The 13,332-nt window shown below is 44.4% G+C and overlaps 3 protein-coding genes across 6 annotated transcripts; 1 reads left to right on the top strand and 2 right to left on the bottom strand.

Annotated features, from left to right (window-relative positions):
• Positions 1-396: 396 nt before the first annotated feature.
• On the bottom strand, positions 397-2,195 carry LOC121111326 (proline-rich proteoglycan 2-like). The gene is made up of 3 exons (XM_046943929.1): positions 2,040-2,195; positions 1,511-1,852; positions 397-1,368 (listed from the first exon to the last, which is right to left on the bottom strand). The coding sequence occupies exons 1-3, from the start codon at positions 2,193-2,195 to the stop codon at positions 1,147-1,149; spliced, it is 720 nt and encodes a 239-aa protein (XP_046799885.1). The 3' UTR covers positions 397-1,146.
• Positions 1,573-10,355, top strand: SSB (Sjogren syndrome antigen B). 2 transcript variants are annotated; one of them, XM_015289615.4, is made up of 13 exons: positions 1,573-1,680; positions 4,148-4,386; positions 4,797-4,900; positions 5,071-5,245; positions 5,409-5,516; positions 5,614-5,714; positions 5,932-6,003; positions 6,088-6,130; positions 6,829-6,969; positions 7,345-7,528; positions 7,686-7,808; positions 9,097-9,201; positions 10,192-10,355. In XM_015289615.4, the coding sequence occupies exons 2-12, from the start codon at positions 4,321-4,323 to the stop codon at positions 9,192-9,194; spliced, it is 1,215 nt and encodes a 404-aa protein (XP_015145101.2). In that variant the 5' UTR covers positions 1,573-1,680; positions 4,148-4,320; the 3' UTR covers positions 9,195-9,201; positions 10,192-10,355. The 2 variants fall into 2 exon arrangements, with proteins under 2 accessions (XP_015145101.2, NP_001180598.1); NM_001193669.2 differs by having other exon boundaries at positions 9,097-10,355.
• Positions 9,198-13,270, bottom strand: METTL5 (methyltransferase like 5). Of its 3 annotated transcripts, none has more exons than XR_001467507.3 (8): positions 13,053-13,270; positions 12,687-12,846; positions 11,912-12,026; positions 11,280-11,461; positions 10,832-10,914; positions 10,471-10,570; positions 9,729-9,778; positions 9,198-9,309 (listed from the first exon to the last, which is right to left on the bottom strand). XR_001467507.3 is itself a non-coding variant. In XM_001233694.7 (8 exons), exons 2-8 carry the CDS (start codon positions 12,793-12,795, stop codon positions 9,262-9,264), a joined length of 639 nt encoding a protein of 212 aa, XP_001233695.2. In that variant the 5' UTR covers positions 12,796-12,846; positions 13,053-13,270; the 3' UTR covers positions 9,198-9,261. The 3 variants fall into 3 exon arrangements, 2 of the variants coding, with proteins under 2 accessions (XP_001233695.2, XP_004942812.2); XM_001233694.7 differs by having other exon boundaries at positions 10,471-10,522; XM_004942755.5 differs by lacking the exon at positions 9,198-9,309 and having other exon boundaries at positions 9,313-9,778; positions 10,471-10,522.
• Between the last annotated feature and the right edge of the window lie 62 nt (positions 13,271-13,332).

The raw sequence follows: 13,332 nt of genomic DNA, 5'->3' as shown, positions 1-13,332 counted from the left end.
TAGTGGGATTTTGGACTGATTTGCAGCTGTTGTTGATTGCTGTATGTATTTGTTCAGAGAAAAGCCTTACTATGATAACTGCTTTTGAAATTTAACACGTGTCCTCATGGAATGGAAGGTGGAGCGGGACTGAGTGGTCCAGAGTCCCCCTGCCACGGGGCTGCATGCAGTCTGACAGAAGCCATCCTAACACAGAGCGAGGCTGGGTTAGCCTGCATGGGCCCTGCTGTGATGCTTACAGAATGACAGCAGGAACAGCTGCTGGCTGCTGGTACAGGAGGGAGGGACAGCGTGGGGCTGTGACACGCCGTGGTGGGAGACCCCTGCCCCAGCACTGTCTTGAAAAGAAGCTTGGCTTTTATTGGATTTGTCAGGTGTGATCCAGGGAGATGAACCTTGAGTTCATTGTATTATATTTCCTAATCATAAACATTTTACCCGTTTTTATTATTTCACATTTTGTACTATTTCTCCCCTGCATTCGCTTGTAGCAGTTTGCACACAGCTCTGAGCTCTGACGTGGAACCCTGGGATGTGTGCGTCGCTCTTGGTCTGGTGCTGTGTCGGAGCTCACGTGCAGGGTTCAGTGTTCTGTTTTGTTAGCTGCCAGCTACTGGAGGCTCCTGATTAATTCCTTTACAGACTCCAAAATGTAAAGTCGTTTGAGGAACTGAGCTCTGCTGTTGCTTGAAGTACGCAGGCCAAGTAAGTTAGCAGAAGAGCTAAAGGCAATTTGTTTCCCCTGGAAATGGCCACAGCAGAGCATCGTTAACAGTCTGGTGGGGGTGTAAAGGACACCACAACAGCTGAAGGTGATCTCTGTAGCGAGCAGAACTGCAGGAGGCCGAGCCGTGTCTGTGTACGTAGGGCAAAGCTCCATGTTTTCGTACTGAAAAACACGAGGGTGGGAGCAGCTACCTGTAGGTGGCCCCGACGTTCTCGGGCCCCATCTCCCACCCCTGCGGGCTGCAGCCCGGTGCGGGGCTACGGGTCAGGCCGGGAGCGGCAGCGCCTGCCGCATCGCTCCGTCAGCTCGCAGAGGGGCTGCAGCGCGGCGCTGGGGCCGGTCGTGGTCCGGCTGCCGCGACGGGAACCTCGGGGCTGTGCGCTGGGAGGGCGGGATCCGTCGTCACTTCAGCCAAGCCCTCAGGGCTCAGGGATTTCTGAATGCTTTAAACAGTGTGGAAGTTCAAGGACTTTATTGCTACCGGTGCTGTTTTTTGTACGGTAACCCGCGCTGCCTGCTAAACGGCTCCGCAGGCCGCGATCCCAATCCCGATCCCGTGTTAGCGGTGAGCTGATCGCGGGCGGCTGCTGCGCTCCTGTCCCGGTCCGGGGCGGCGACCGTTTCATTGCTTCCTTTGCGAACTGGAAGGAACGGCACGTAAGATGAATCGATGGACTCTCCGCGATTTATTAAGGTTTTTATTCACGTGACACCCGTATTTATAGCACCGTTAGCATCTTCAACGCAAACGTATTTAAATGAACGCTTATAATCGCTACTAACCGTCACCGTGACGGACGCCGCCCCCCGGGCGCCATTTCCGGCAGCGGCCCCGCCCCGGAAGCGGCTCCCACGTGAGGGCGGCGGTGGCTGCTGGGCACGCGGCGCAGCCTGCAGCTTTCCAAGCGGCGGAGCGGTGCCGTGCGCGGTCTGAGCCGGGTCGAGCGGCGCAGGTGGGCGTGCGGGCGGCGAGGCGTGCGGGTGGCTCCGCGCGGGGACGGCTCCGGGCGGGCGACGGGGGCCGCGCGAGGAGGCCGCGGCCGCCGGCTGTTGCGGGCCGCGCTTCTCGCTGCCGGGCCGTCCGGGAAAGGAGGCCGGGAGCGCGGGGCCGGGCGGATGGCGCCGCTACCCGCAGCCGCCGCGCTGCCCGCCGCTCGTCGGCGTCCCGCGCCGCGCCCCTGCGTGCCCGCGGGCGGCAGCACGTGGCGGGCGGCACTGCCGTGCCCCGTGGAACTGCCGCTGCGGGGCGGCCCGGGGGCGAACCGGCGGGCTCGCGTTGGAGCCGGTGCTTCTCCTATCTGGCGCTCGGCACGAGGAATTCGTTCTTACCTCGCGCCCGTTCTGTTCTCGCGCGCTGCTGCGGCCGTCCTTCCGTGCGGCGGGCGGAGCGGCCTCCGGCGCTGCACGGCTCAGCGCTGCCGGCCCGGATGCCGGCCCCGGGAGAACTTTCCCGGTTGTAAGGCTTCATCTGAAGGGCTTGCCGTAGGCCTCCGTCGCCTTAAGCTTCCTTACGGAATGTTTTTTGCCCTGAAGCACTGTCGAGGAAGTAGGATTTGCTCTGCCCCTCTTGGCAGCGCAGCGGGGCCTCTGCGCAAGGCGCGCTGCGGGCGGTGGGTTCCCGGAGCGGGCGGCGGGGCTCCGGAGGGGCCGCGTGAAGGCGGGCGCCCGTTTTTCCACGACGCTGCACGACACTCCTACCGCAGTGTTCCTTAATGGCCTCTGCGGTACCCGGTGGTAAAAACAGGAGTGCCTGCGTGGTTCGGATGGGGGTGTTTCTCGCGGAGTTACAAGAGCCAGGCTGCCCCCAGCAGACCGAACGGGAGTTCTCTCGAAATGACAAAACCAAAGCATAACCGCTGGCTTTGCTGAGCGCTTCTCCTGTCACCCTATCGCCTCAGATGCTGCCTCTGCTCGCTCCTCACCTGGGCACCGCTGCTGCGGACCGAGCAGCCTAAAGGGCCCCCAGTCTTATTTTAACAGAGGTTCTTATGAAGAGTACCATTTGGTACTGTAACACAAAACAACAAGTAGCTGAAGGGGCAGGCTGCTACAGCCTGGCTGCATCTCAGCCGAGAGGAGATCACAGCAGCTGCCCCACCCAGCCCTTCCCTGCTGCCCCACCACACACTGCGGGCTGTGAGCTGCTGGGGCACAGTTCGTCTCCTCGGTTCAGTGCAGGTGCGGCTGCACGTTGTCTCTCCCTGCTGGGGTTTCTTTAAAAAAGACACATAGTTAAAATCCATCTTATTTTTTTCCCTCAGAGCATACAAGACAGCAACATTTTCCACAGCTCCTAGTAAGCCAGTATGTTATCTTAAGTAACTGAGCTGCATTCTGAAAAGCACCTACAGGACGGTGGTTCACTTAAAAGATTGCGTAGAGCTTAACAAAATCTGCTGTGCTTGGAGAAGAGCCATAGCAGTGTGAGCCAAGTCACCTTGCCCAGTCAGAAAGGCATTCCTGGTTTTCATGGTCTCTTGTTCTCCCAGCCCTACCAGCTCCATCGCATCTGAAACAAGTCAGAGAGAAAATGAATCAAGTGGAACAGATCTTCAGTGCTACAGAGGCACACAATGTGTGGTTAATTAGTTGGTCCAGGGGAAAAAGCTGAGTCTATTCTGTAGGCTGACAATAAATTCAGCAAAATTAGGTAATATCAAACACTGTTTTTGGTGAGTCAGGTGCCAGGGACAACAGCATGGGGTAGCATAATGGTGATGGCAGCACCTGAGTGAGGTGCTGAACTGATTGGTTTGCTGGAATCGGGCTGGCTGCTGGGGGACACCTCTGAAGTGACTGCAACTGTGAGCCGGCAGGCTGTGGCCTGTTTCTGCAGAATGCTTTACAGACAAATGGATTGCGCTTTGAGCGTGGCTGCTAATTAACACTCAGTAAAATCATGCTTTTGAAAGAGTCCCAGTGTTAAGGTACAGGTGGAAGCACAGTGGTGAAGACTAGGATGTGCAAGACTGGAATGCAAACCCATCTTCGCCTGTAGTCCTGTTGTTTACTGACTGAAATGGGGAAACTGAAGGCCACGAATCTGCTTCATCTTCTGCAGCTGGGTTTGACGAGTGTAATAAGAGCCCAGAGGGAGAAAGTCAGAATCTGCCTTTCCCTGTTCAAAGCTGAATTCAGACTGATTTCCGACACCTTTACAAACCTGCATTTTTCCTCATTCTTTCCTTCAGAAAGTTCCTAGTTACACTTACTGGGAATATCAAACAAATCTTGTCAGTGATGTTTCACCTAGCAGTGAGGCCTTGGGTTTGATTTGACAGATATTAGTTATTATTGGTTCAAATCTATTGCTGTGCATATTTGACTAGAAAAAAGGTAAATAAATGCTGTCAATCTTGAATGTAGAATGCCAAAAACTGAAATACTGAAAGTATTTTACTTGTTTGTTAATTATTCCAGTTTCCACCTTGGAAGTTCTGCGGTCACATTTAGAGCCGATTCACAAAAATAAAGGTGGCTGAAGATCTTGTAGGGGCTGCAATTAAATGCAGCACTACAGAAAAGCTCTGTAGAAGTTGGTAATTAGAATTCAGTGACTTTGCTCTGATTTCTCTTCAACGCTGCTGGTAAAAATGGCTGAAAATGGAGATGGTGAAAACATGTCTATCTTGGAAAGCAAAATCTGTCAGCAAATCGAGGTAAGTTCAATTTATTGTTTGGGACCTGAACTGGGATGTAGTTTTTGGAGACGTTAATTGGTAGGGACTTAGCTAATGGGAAGATGTGCATCAGTATACAATTACTGTGTTTGTTGGGGTTATTCTTTGCATGCAAATAGGAAGATGCATTTTAATTCAGTATGGCTTAATTTTGGGGGGAAAAATCCTGCTTGGGAATCTGAGCTGTTCAAAATGTTAGCATGCTGCATAATTTGCTATTATGATTTACTTTTGGAAGTGTGACATTAAAGCAGGAAGTAATAATATGAGAATTCCAATAAAAATAACAACTAGAATTTTGAATGTTTCTCTCTGCTGCTGTAAACTGTCAAAGGGAAAAGAGCTGTTAAAGTGTGAATGTTCCAAAACAAATCTTTCTTTTTTTGCAGTACTATTTTGGCAATCACAACCTACCAAGAGACAAGTTCCTGAAGGAGCAGATCAAATTAGATGATGGTTGGGTGCCTTTGGAAGTAATGATCAAATTCAACAGGTAAAGCAAAGTACATTTAATCTGGATAGAAGGGTAGTTTTCAGCTACTGAAATTGGTTTTGGTGGCCAAATGTGTCTGTTCTGCACATGCGTTTCCTCTTGTTGTTTTAACATTTGGCTTCAGCTTTGCCCTGTGTATTTTTCATAACCTGTGTGTTCTTATTCAATAGGTTAAGTCGCCTTTCAAAAGATTTTGGTGTTATAGTAGAAGCACTAAGAAAATCTAAGACCGGTCTAATGGAAATAAATGAAGACAAAACTAAAATCAGAAGATCTCCAAATAAACCCCTTCCTGAACTAAATGACCAGTACAAGGCTGCAATTAAAAACAGATCTGTATATGTTGTAAGTAAGCTTCTTCCTTTGCTCTGAGCTATTCTGTGTGGCTTTGACTGAAAAGCATCTAACCAAAGTCAACTTGAGTTAACTCATAGTAGATAGTCGGGGTTATTTCTGATGAGGTACTATAGTTTGTTGCATGCAATTGAAGCTTTGTGCTGTTTTACAGAAAGGCTTTCCATTGGATGCAACTCTCGATGATATCAAAGAATGGCTGGAGGATAAAGGTCCTGTTGAAAACATTCAAATGAGGAGAACGCTGCAGAAAACATTTAAGGTAGCTATTGCAATGAACAATTAGACCTGGGTCAGGGATGCCTTATGGAGTATATTTTGTTAAATTATTCTAAAATTGAATATATCTTACTCAACAGGGGTCAATATTTGCGGTTTTTGATAGTGTTGAATCTGCCAAGAAGTTCACAGAAATCCCAAACCAAAAGTACAAAGACACGGAGCTGATAGTGCTTTTCAAGTAAGTCCACCTACCTGATGTATGAGTGAGTAAGAGTGGTCAAGGGTGGACTGAAGTTTCTATACTGCCTTACCAATATCAGTAGCACAGACCTTTTGGAGACTAGCATTTTGACTACTAAAGACAGTGGTAGCCAATTAACAATTGAGACTGTCTTATAAAGTAACTACAGTGGAATAGTCTAAGTAGTGTTAACCAAGTTTACATTCTATTGAAGGGAAGAGTATTGTACAAAGAAGAATGAAGAAAGGAAACAAAACAAAGTAGAGGCCAAAGCAAGAGCTAAACAGTAAGTCCTTATCAGCAGAAATGCCTGGTCAGATCAGCTGACCACACAAAAACCACCTCTTAACTAATCTTAACTTCTCTACAGGGAAAAAGAAGAAAAACAGAAACAAGCAGCAGATGCTGAGATGGTATGAATTTCTTATCTTTCTGTACTTGAAAACTTTTTTCATGGATTTTCAACAACAATCCTGTTGCAGCTGCATGTTGTAAAGCTAAGGTGGGGGATATTCACACCTTTAAATTCTATAATAGATCACTTTCTTAAAAGCTGGAACGACTTTCACAATTAACCTACAGTAAGACCTCCTTTTGTCATGGTATTGCATCTCATTTTCAAGAGACTGATTTTGCTTAAAGGATCATATACTGGATTTGAATTAGTAGGTATGTTTACCTGCTCAGACAGGATCCTAAATGCATCAATTAGATGATCATTTTCCTCCATTTTCTTCTCCTACTTAGAAGCTCTCGTAGGGATGTAATCTGTGTTACGAACATTTTCAACCTGAGTTCAGCCCTCAGAACTGTTTTAAAATTTCAAGAGCATAAATATTTTAGGGAAAGGATTCCCAGCTTACACATAAAGGGATCAGTGAGCAAAGAAAGGAAAAGTGTTTTTTAAAAAGTCTGAGTGGAGCTGTGTAAGACTTGTACATCAGCATAAATATGTAGCAAGGATGCTTTGCTTACTAGTGGTATGAAGAAGGCTGACTTCGGTTGCTTATTTATTGTTAGCATGTTTTAATATTATGATAGAGGGGTGGAAAAGAATATCCAAAGCTTGGCTTTTCAATAAAAAAAAACTTTTTTTTTTTTTTTTTTTTAGAAATCTCTAGAAGAAAAGACAGGATGTCTTTTGAAGTTTTCTGGTGATCTAGATGATCAAACATGCAGAGAAGATCTCCATGTGGTATTTTCTGATCACGGAGAAATCAAATGGATCCACTTTGTAAGAGGTGCGAAGGAGGTCAGTATAACTTTGGACACGGAGTTAAGATCTTCTTATTAGTTTGAAACAGAATTACTTAATATAAAAGCATATGGAGGTAATGATTCATTTTTTTCTCTTTGATTTGTGCAAGTGCAGAATACTTAAGAGAATAAAATCATTTGCTTAAATTCTTTCAAAAGCATGAGTAGAGATTCCAGCCTCCTCAGCTGATGAGTTGAAACCTGGGACTGAGAGTGTTTGCTGTAACAGCTTGAGGGTTTTGCTTCAGTCTAGATTTTCACACCATGCAAACACTGAACTTGCTGAGGTACCTAGCAGGATGTGTTCATCATTCGAGTTGAGCGTTTTCATGATAAGATTCAGATGCAAATACCATTTTTTCTTTTTAAGGGAATCATCCTATTTAAGGATGCTGCAAAAGAAGCTCTGGAAAAAGCTAAGGAAGCACATAATGGAAACTTACAGCTTCGGAACAAAGATGTTACTTGGGAATTGCTAGAAGGAGATGCAGAGAAAGAAGCTCTGAAAAAAATACTAGAAGATCAGCAGGAATTGCTGAAACAGAAAGGAAAAGGTCCTCTCTGACTTGTTGAAGCATTTACAATGTTCTAGGAGTGGTGTTATGTATTCACAATTTTGTTTTCACAAAATCATCACTAACTGTAAAACATTATTTTCAGCTTGTCAATTAAAAGACATGATACCAAGTTCCTGTCATCTTATCCCAACAGGACGCAAACTTAAAGGAAGAGGGGGGAAGATGGCTCAAGGTGCACACAAAGGGAAGGTACAGTTTCAGGGCAAGAAAATAAAGTTTGAGAATGAGGAAGAAGGCGAAGATGATACTAAAACAGGTATACCATTCTGCATGGGATACACCTTCTTTATTGCAGGGGGCTACTTAATGGACAATTTTTTGTTTCCTAAATTTTTTTCTGGTTTGGCCCTATGCTGTAGTACTTCAGTTGTCCTCTGTCAGTACTAGTAAAGTAACTGTTAGGGTCCTCTGCTCAACTCTTTTCAAAAGTTAGAATTGTCCAAAACACATTAAAAAAAAAAAAGTGTATGAAAGCATTTACTAGATGCTGAGGTTGTACTGTAAGACTATTCAAGGCATTCTCCACTGAGGATGGTGATTATCATCAACTACTACCACCCTCCCCATTCCCACCCCAGCACCCTGAGGCATATCAAGTCCAGTAATTCTGGATAGTGGTATGTGGCTCAGAGAAGATGAACAGCTAAGTTTTCTGTTGTTTAGATGTGACCTGCTTTAAAAAGAAAAAACAACAAAGCCACAATCATTCGACCCTACACCTCTTAGATTTTATTCTGTCATCTTCTTACCTGCCCTAGTGCTGGAACTTCTACAGGTGTTGTGATTTAACCTTGCAGGTAGCTAAGCACCACACAGCTGTTTGCTAATTCCCCCTTCCACTGTGGGATGCAGGAAGGAATTGGGAGTGAAAACAAACACAACATGTTGGTTGAGGTTTAAAAATAAAAAAAAGCTATTTACTGAGGCAGAAATAGTAACGATAACAATATACACACATTTACAAAACAAGTGATGCAGACTGCATTTGCTCACCACCTGTGGCCTGATGCCCAACCAGTCCCTGAGCAGTGACACCCCTGACACCCCAGTTCAGTTGTTACGTATGATGTTATGGGGTATGGAACATCCCTTTGGCCAGTATAGGTCAGCTGTCCTGGTTCTGTCCCCTCCCAGCTCCCTGTACTGCTCCAGCCCTCTCACTGGCAGGGCGGTACAAGAAGCTGAAATGACCTTGGCTCTGCACAGCACTGCTCAACAGCAACTAAAATGTGTTATAAACATTGTTCTCCTAAAGCCAAAACACAGATTCATATCGGACACTATGAACAAAATCAACTCTGTCCTAGCTGAAATCAGGACAACAAGGCCTGCTTTCAGTATTTCAGAATGTGTAGAAATTCAAGGTCATGTAATGAGCAAAACATCTATCGTAGCCACAGGGCTGTGGATCAGTCCAGGACCCATGCTTGGGCAAGCATAGTATGAACATTTAAGAGAAATTTAAGTTTCTTATTTTTTCAGAAGGTCTGGGGTAATGGAAAGGCTTTCCTTTACCATAAATGACTATATATTCAATTTTGCAGAACCAGTAAGTCCTAAGAAGAGACCGCTAGAAGAAACAGAAAAAGAAGAATCTGCACCAAAACAACTGAAAACAGAAAATGGAGATGGAGCTCAGTAATACTAAAGTAAAAATACCATTGTTTTTATTAGTTCATTTAAAATAGGTTTTAAAGACATGCTTCAGTTCAGGAGTTTCTGGTAGAAAATCTAATGAAATCCACTTCAATGTCAACCTATAATGAGAAGAGACCTTTATTTCATTGGGTTATAGCTTCTTGTTAAAGCAGCATGCTTATTCTTAAGATGCCACTCTGGAAAACTCTTTTGTATGTATAGTTTTGTTTATATTGTCCATGCTCTCAAATTCTCTGGCATCTCATTCAAATGTAAAAGGTTCCTGACTTCATAACCTCAAAGTGATATTACATAGTAACTACCAATAAATTCAGAACTGAAAACTGCTCATTACTGATCCCTCTGTTCAACCCCTGAGTATTAACAGCAATGGAACTTACTTCTGTCGTAAGAAACTTTTCTCAAATGTTATGAATTATCCAGTAGACATGACCCTAAAACTTAGGTTCTTTCAGTGGAATACAGTTGCCCTAATACAAGACACTTTCTTCTCAGTAGTGTTAGGTTTTATACTTACTGATTTCTTCTTATGGAACTTGTATGATGCTGGTAGGTCATACCTAAGTTCTGTGAACAGTATAAAAAAAATGACACTGTTACTCTACAATGATTATTGTAAGCAAATTGTTGTAAGCTTATTAACTTATATCCTACATCTAAGTTTTGTTTCTTCTATTGCCCACCTCTGAGCCTTGACTGGATAATAGTTTTGACCTCTATGCTAGATTTCTTCACTAATTAGGAGTGAAAATTTGAACTGCCTATATCAGACGTAAGTGGACAGCTGAGCAGCAAAAATGTATCTTAAGCACTTAGGCAACTTCCATGTCTTAAGTAAGTTGTATGACTATAAACCACATAGCTCATGATAGTTAAGAATCAGGAAAATAACTGAACTGCCCAAAATACTTGATTGACTGCAATGGCAGGATGCTTTCTCATTTAAGAACTGACCTTTGGTTTTGTTATTCCTTCTGAAGCAGGAAGATGAGTAACCTCTGCCTGAAGACAAAAGCTAGTCCAAGAAGAAATCAAATTCTACACAAAATATGTATTTTTCTGAGTTTTATCGAGTGCCTACTTGTGTTCCAGGCAGGTAGCAAGATTTTTTTTTCTTTTTTTTTAAATAAAAGGTTAAAAAACACTTGTGTCATTTTTAGTCTTAAATCATACTTAAATTTCCCTCTAGATGTTAAGTTTGTATTGTCTTACAGCTGTTAGCCCCCAAGAAAATATCTGTAATACGAAATTAATCGTACCTGCTATGACTTCCATCTTCACTTCCCATTCATCTGCTTTCTTTTGAACATGCTGCAGTATTAAACAGAGCTGCCTTTAAAGCCTGGTTTTCACAGAGTTCTATGAATATCAACACACTTGTATGAATTTAGGAAGTCTCCAATGCCTCTATTTTTCAGCCGATAACATTAGATGTACTTATCTCCATGTAGGCATCACATGGTCTTTGACATCACAGGTAGTCTTTGATATCACTATTCACCCAAAATGGGCACAAACCATTGAAATGTGAACAAATCAACGAAGCTAAAGACAATGTCACAAATTACCAGCTACTTAATTGTTTGTTTAATGCTTACCCTACTAACAGGAAGGACCTACCTGCCGTGTTGAAGTCTTGTGAAGGGAATAGACAGCTGTTTTTGCCATTTGTAAAGCGGTTTTCAGAAAGATCATATCCATCCCTAAAAGAGTGCTGAAATCAGAATTGCTAAATGCAAGCTTAAATAAGAGAATTCAAAGAACTGCTTCATGCTTCAATTTTTCTGAAGCAATAGCTATTTGAGAAACAACAGCAAATACAGAAAGTATTTCTGCAACTTTGCCAACTGCTTTTGATAAAAAAAAAAAAATAACGGATATGAAATAGGGTTGTGTGTTTGGAACCCAGTGATGTTTAGCTGTAGCACTGGAGTGGTTGACCTCTACTTACAAAACTGATTTCAGGTCAGCAAAACAGTGTCCCATATTGCAACAGAGATTTTATTAAAAGTATCTCCCCTGATACTTTGTTCCTAATTGCATCTGACTGACTTTCAGAATTACAAACCTTTATTATGTTTGGTACCAAAAGGAGGGTTCATGATAACTGTGTCAAAAGTCTCTGACATGCTGTCGGGTAAAGAGGAGACATCACACTGAACCACATCAACATTTGTGAGCTCAAAGTCTTCAAGGTTGCTGTTGAATATTTCCAATGCTTCTGCATCTATGTCAAACCCCACACACAATCTATTTTTAAAACAAAACAAAAACCACACAAAAACAACCACATTAGTCTGCAAAATAAGACACTGTTCAAATTCTAAAGCAAAGTTTTGAAAAGAAGCAGCATGAACCTGTTTTAACTCAGAAATAGGCATGCAATTCCGTTACAAGTTCAGTGTTTATAGAAATGAGAGTAGCTGTTGCTTTTTCCAAGTATCTTTTTAAGTTTTGAGAAAGAAGTTCCATGTGTTCATTCAGTGCTTCAGGAGAAAACAAATGTTACGTTTCTTTCACGGCAACTGTCCATCTCTTCCACTATTTGAGAGGTTACTGACCATATAAACATGTTAAATAGCACAAATATGCACCAGGTGAGGTGGCTAAGATTAGTTCAGCACTGCTACGTTCTGATTTTATTTTCTCCTGTTCTATAGTAGAAAAAAAAAGACCAGAACTTAGTATTGAAATACTCACCCTGCTCCCAACATTGCACTTCCAATGCTGAGCATACCACAGCCACATCCTAAATCTGCGACTGTTTTGTTTTCAATATCATCAAAAGTATTGTGAATTGTGTACAGCATACATGCTGATGGGAGAAAGAAACACCGTCAGTAATTCCAAATACATGTCCAACTGATCAACAGAAATTACTTTCTTCTGCCTTCAGAAAACTCTGAACTGAATGTTTCTTACCATGCAAAATTAACCCCCTGTTTTCACTGTCTGCAATCCTCGTTTTCATTTTTATGTGAAAATGAGACTTTTTTTTTTTCCAGGTAAGGAAAAAAAAACAAACCAATATTTTTGGTCTGGTGGGTCTAATTCATAAAGACTGGAGAATGTTTAAATCTGTGGAAAATGTATGCTCCCAGTTTTCTGAGGAGGAAAATCCATGGCAACTCATGGACAAATTCAGAATTACGGTACAGGTGAGTGCCTGTATTTGCAGTACTGGTTTTGTGTGTCACAAAATATAACCATTCCAGCTTTCATTTACAGGCTAAGATGCTCCTATCACGGCATATCTTTTAAATCCACTTACCCTAATTTGGGATTGTAAGTTACCAGTTTACTTCTAATAAGCTAATGGAATTAAAAAGTAATGGATCCATCTTCCTGCTAGATAAAATTTGTCAACTACTTCTGCGGTGAAAGCTGTAGATGAGTACTGTGGGAGATGCAACAAACATTCTTAGAAAGAAGCAGTAAACGGGACACGTTACGAGAGCACAGAGTTGAACCTTACCTGCGATGTGGGGTCTTGTCGGGTACTGCTCAAGGAGCACTTTTGGACTTTCAAAGGTATCAACCTGCTGCAGGCAGCTTTCCAGTTCTTTGAGCTTTAATTTCTTCATATTTCCAGTGGGACACGATCCTCACACGTCCCTTCCCACTCTCCTATGATTCTAGTTACGAAGAAAAAAAGCTGCAATCAACTGCAGTAAACAAAGCACCTCTTTATTGAGCGGTTCTACCCTTGAAGTCGCCCCGCACCCCGCGGCAGCTGACAGCTGTGCCCCTGCGGGCGGGCGGACGGCGCGAGGGCGCACAGCGCCAGGCGCCCCCATTCCCGCCCCTCGCCGGGACCGGGCTCCCGTCACGCGCCGCCCACCTCAGTGCAGGGCTCCGCTCCCCGATGGGCACCCAGCGCCGAGCGCCGAGCGCCGAGCCCCGGCCCCTCTCCTGCCCGTCCAGCCGTCCTCCCGGCGAACTCGCGGCCTACAGGTGCGGCCGTGCCCCCACTCCGCCTCTCTCGCTCGCGGGGCCGCTCCGAGGAAGCCCGGACCCGAGGGGGCGGGCCGCGCACCTGCGCGCTGCCGGGACCGCGTTAGGCGGGGAAGGCAGAGGAAGGGGAGGGGCGGATGCTAAGGGAGGGGAGAGGCGGCCCGGCG

This window comes from Gallus gallus, chromosome 7 (assembly GCF_016699485.2).
Source record: "Gallus gallus isolate bGalGal1 chromosome 7, bGalGal1.mat.broiler.GRCg7b, whole genome shotgun sequence".
NCBI lineage: Eukaryota > Metazoa > Chordata > Aves > Galliformes > Phasianidae > Gallus > Gallus gallus.
The sequence above is the reverse complement of the archived record's forward strand: the minus strand, read 5'-3'. Positions and strand labels throughout refer to the sequence as shown.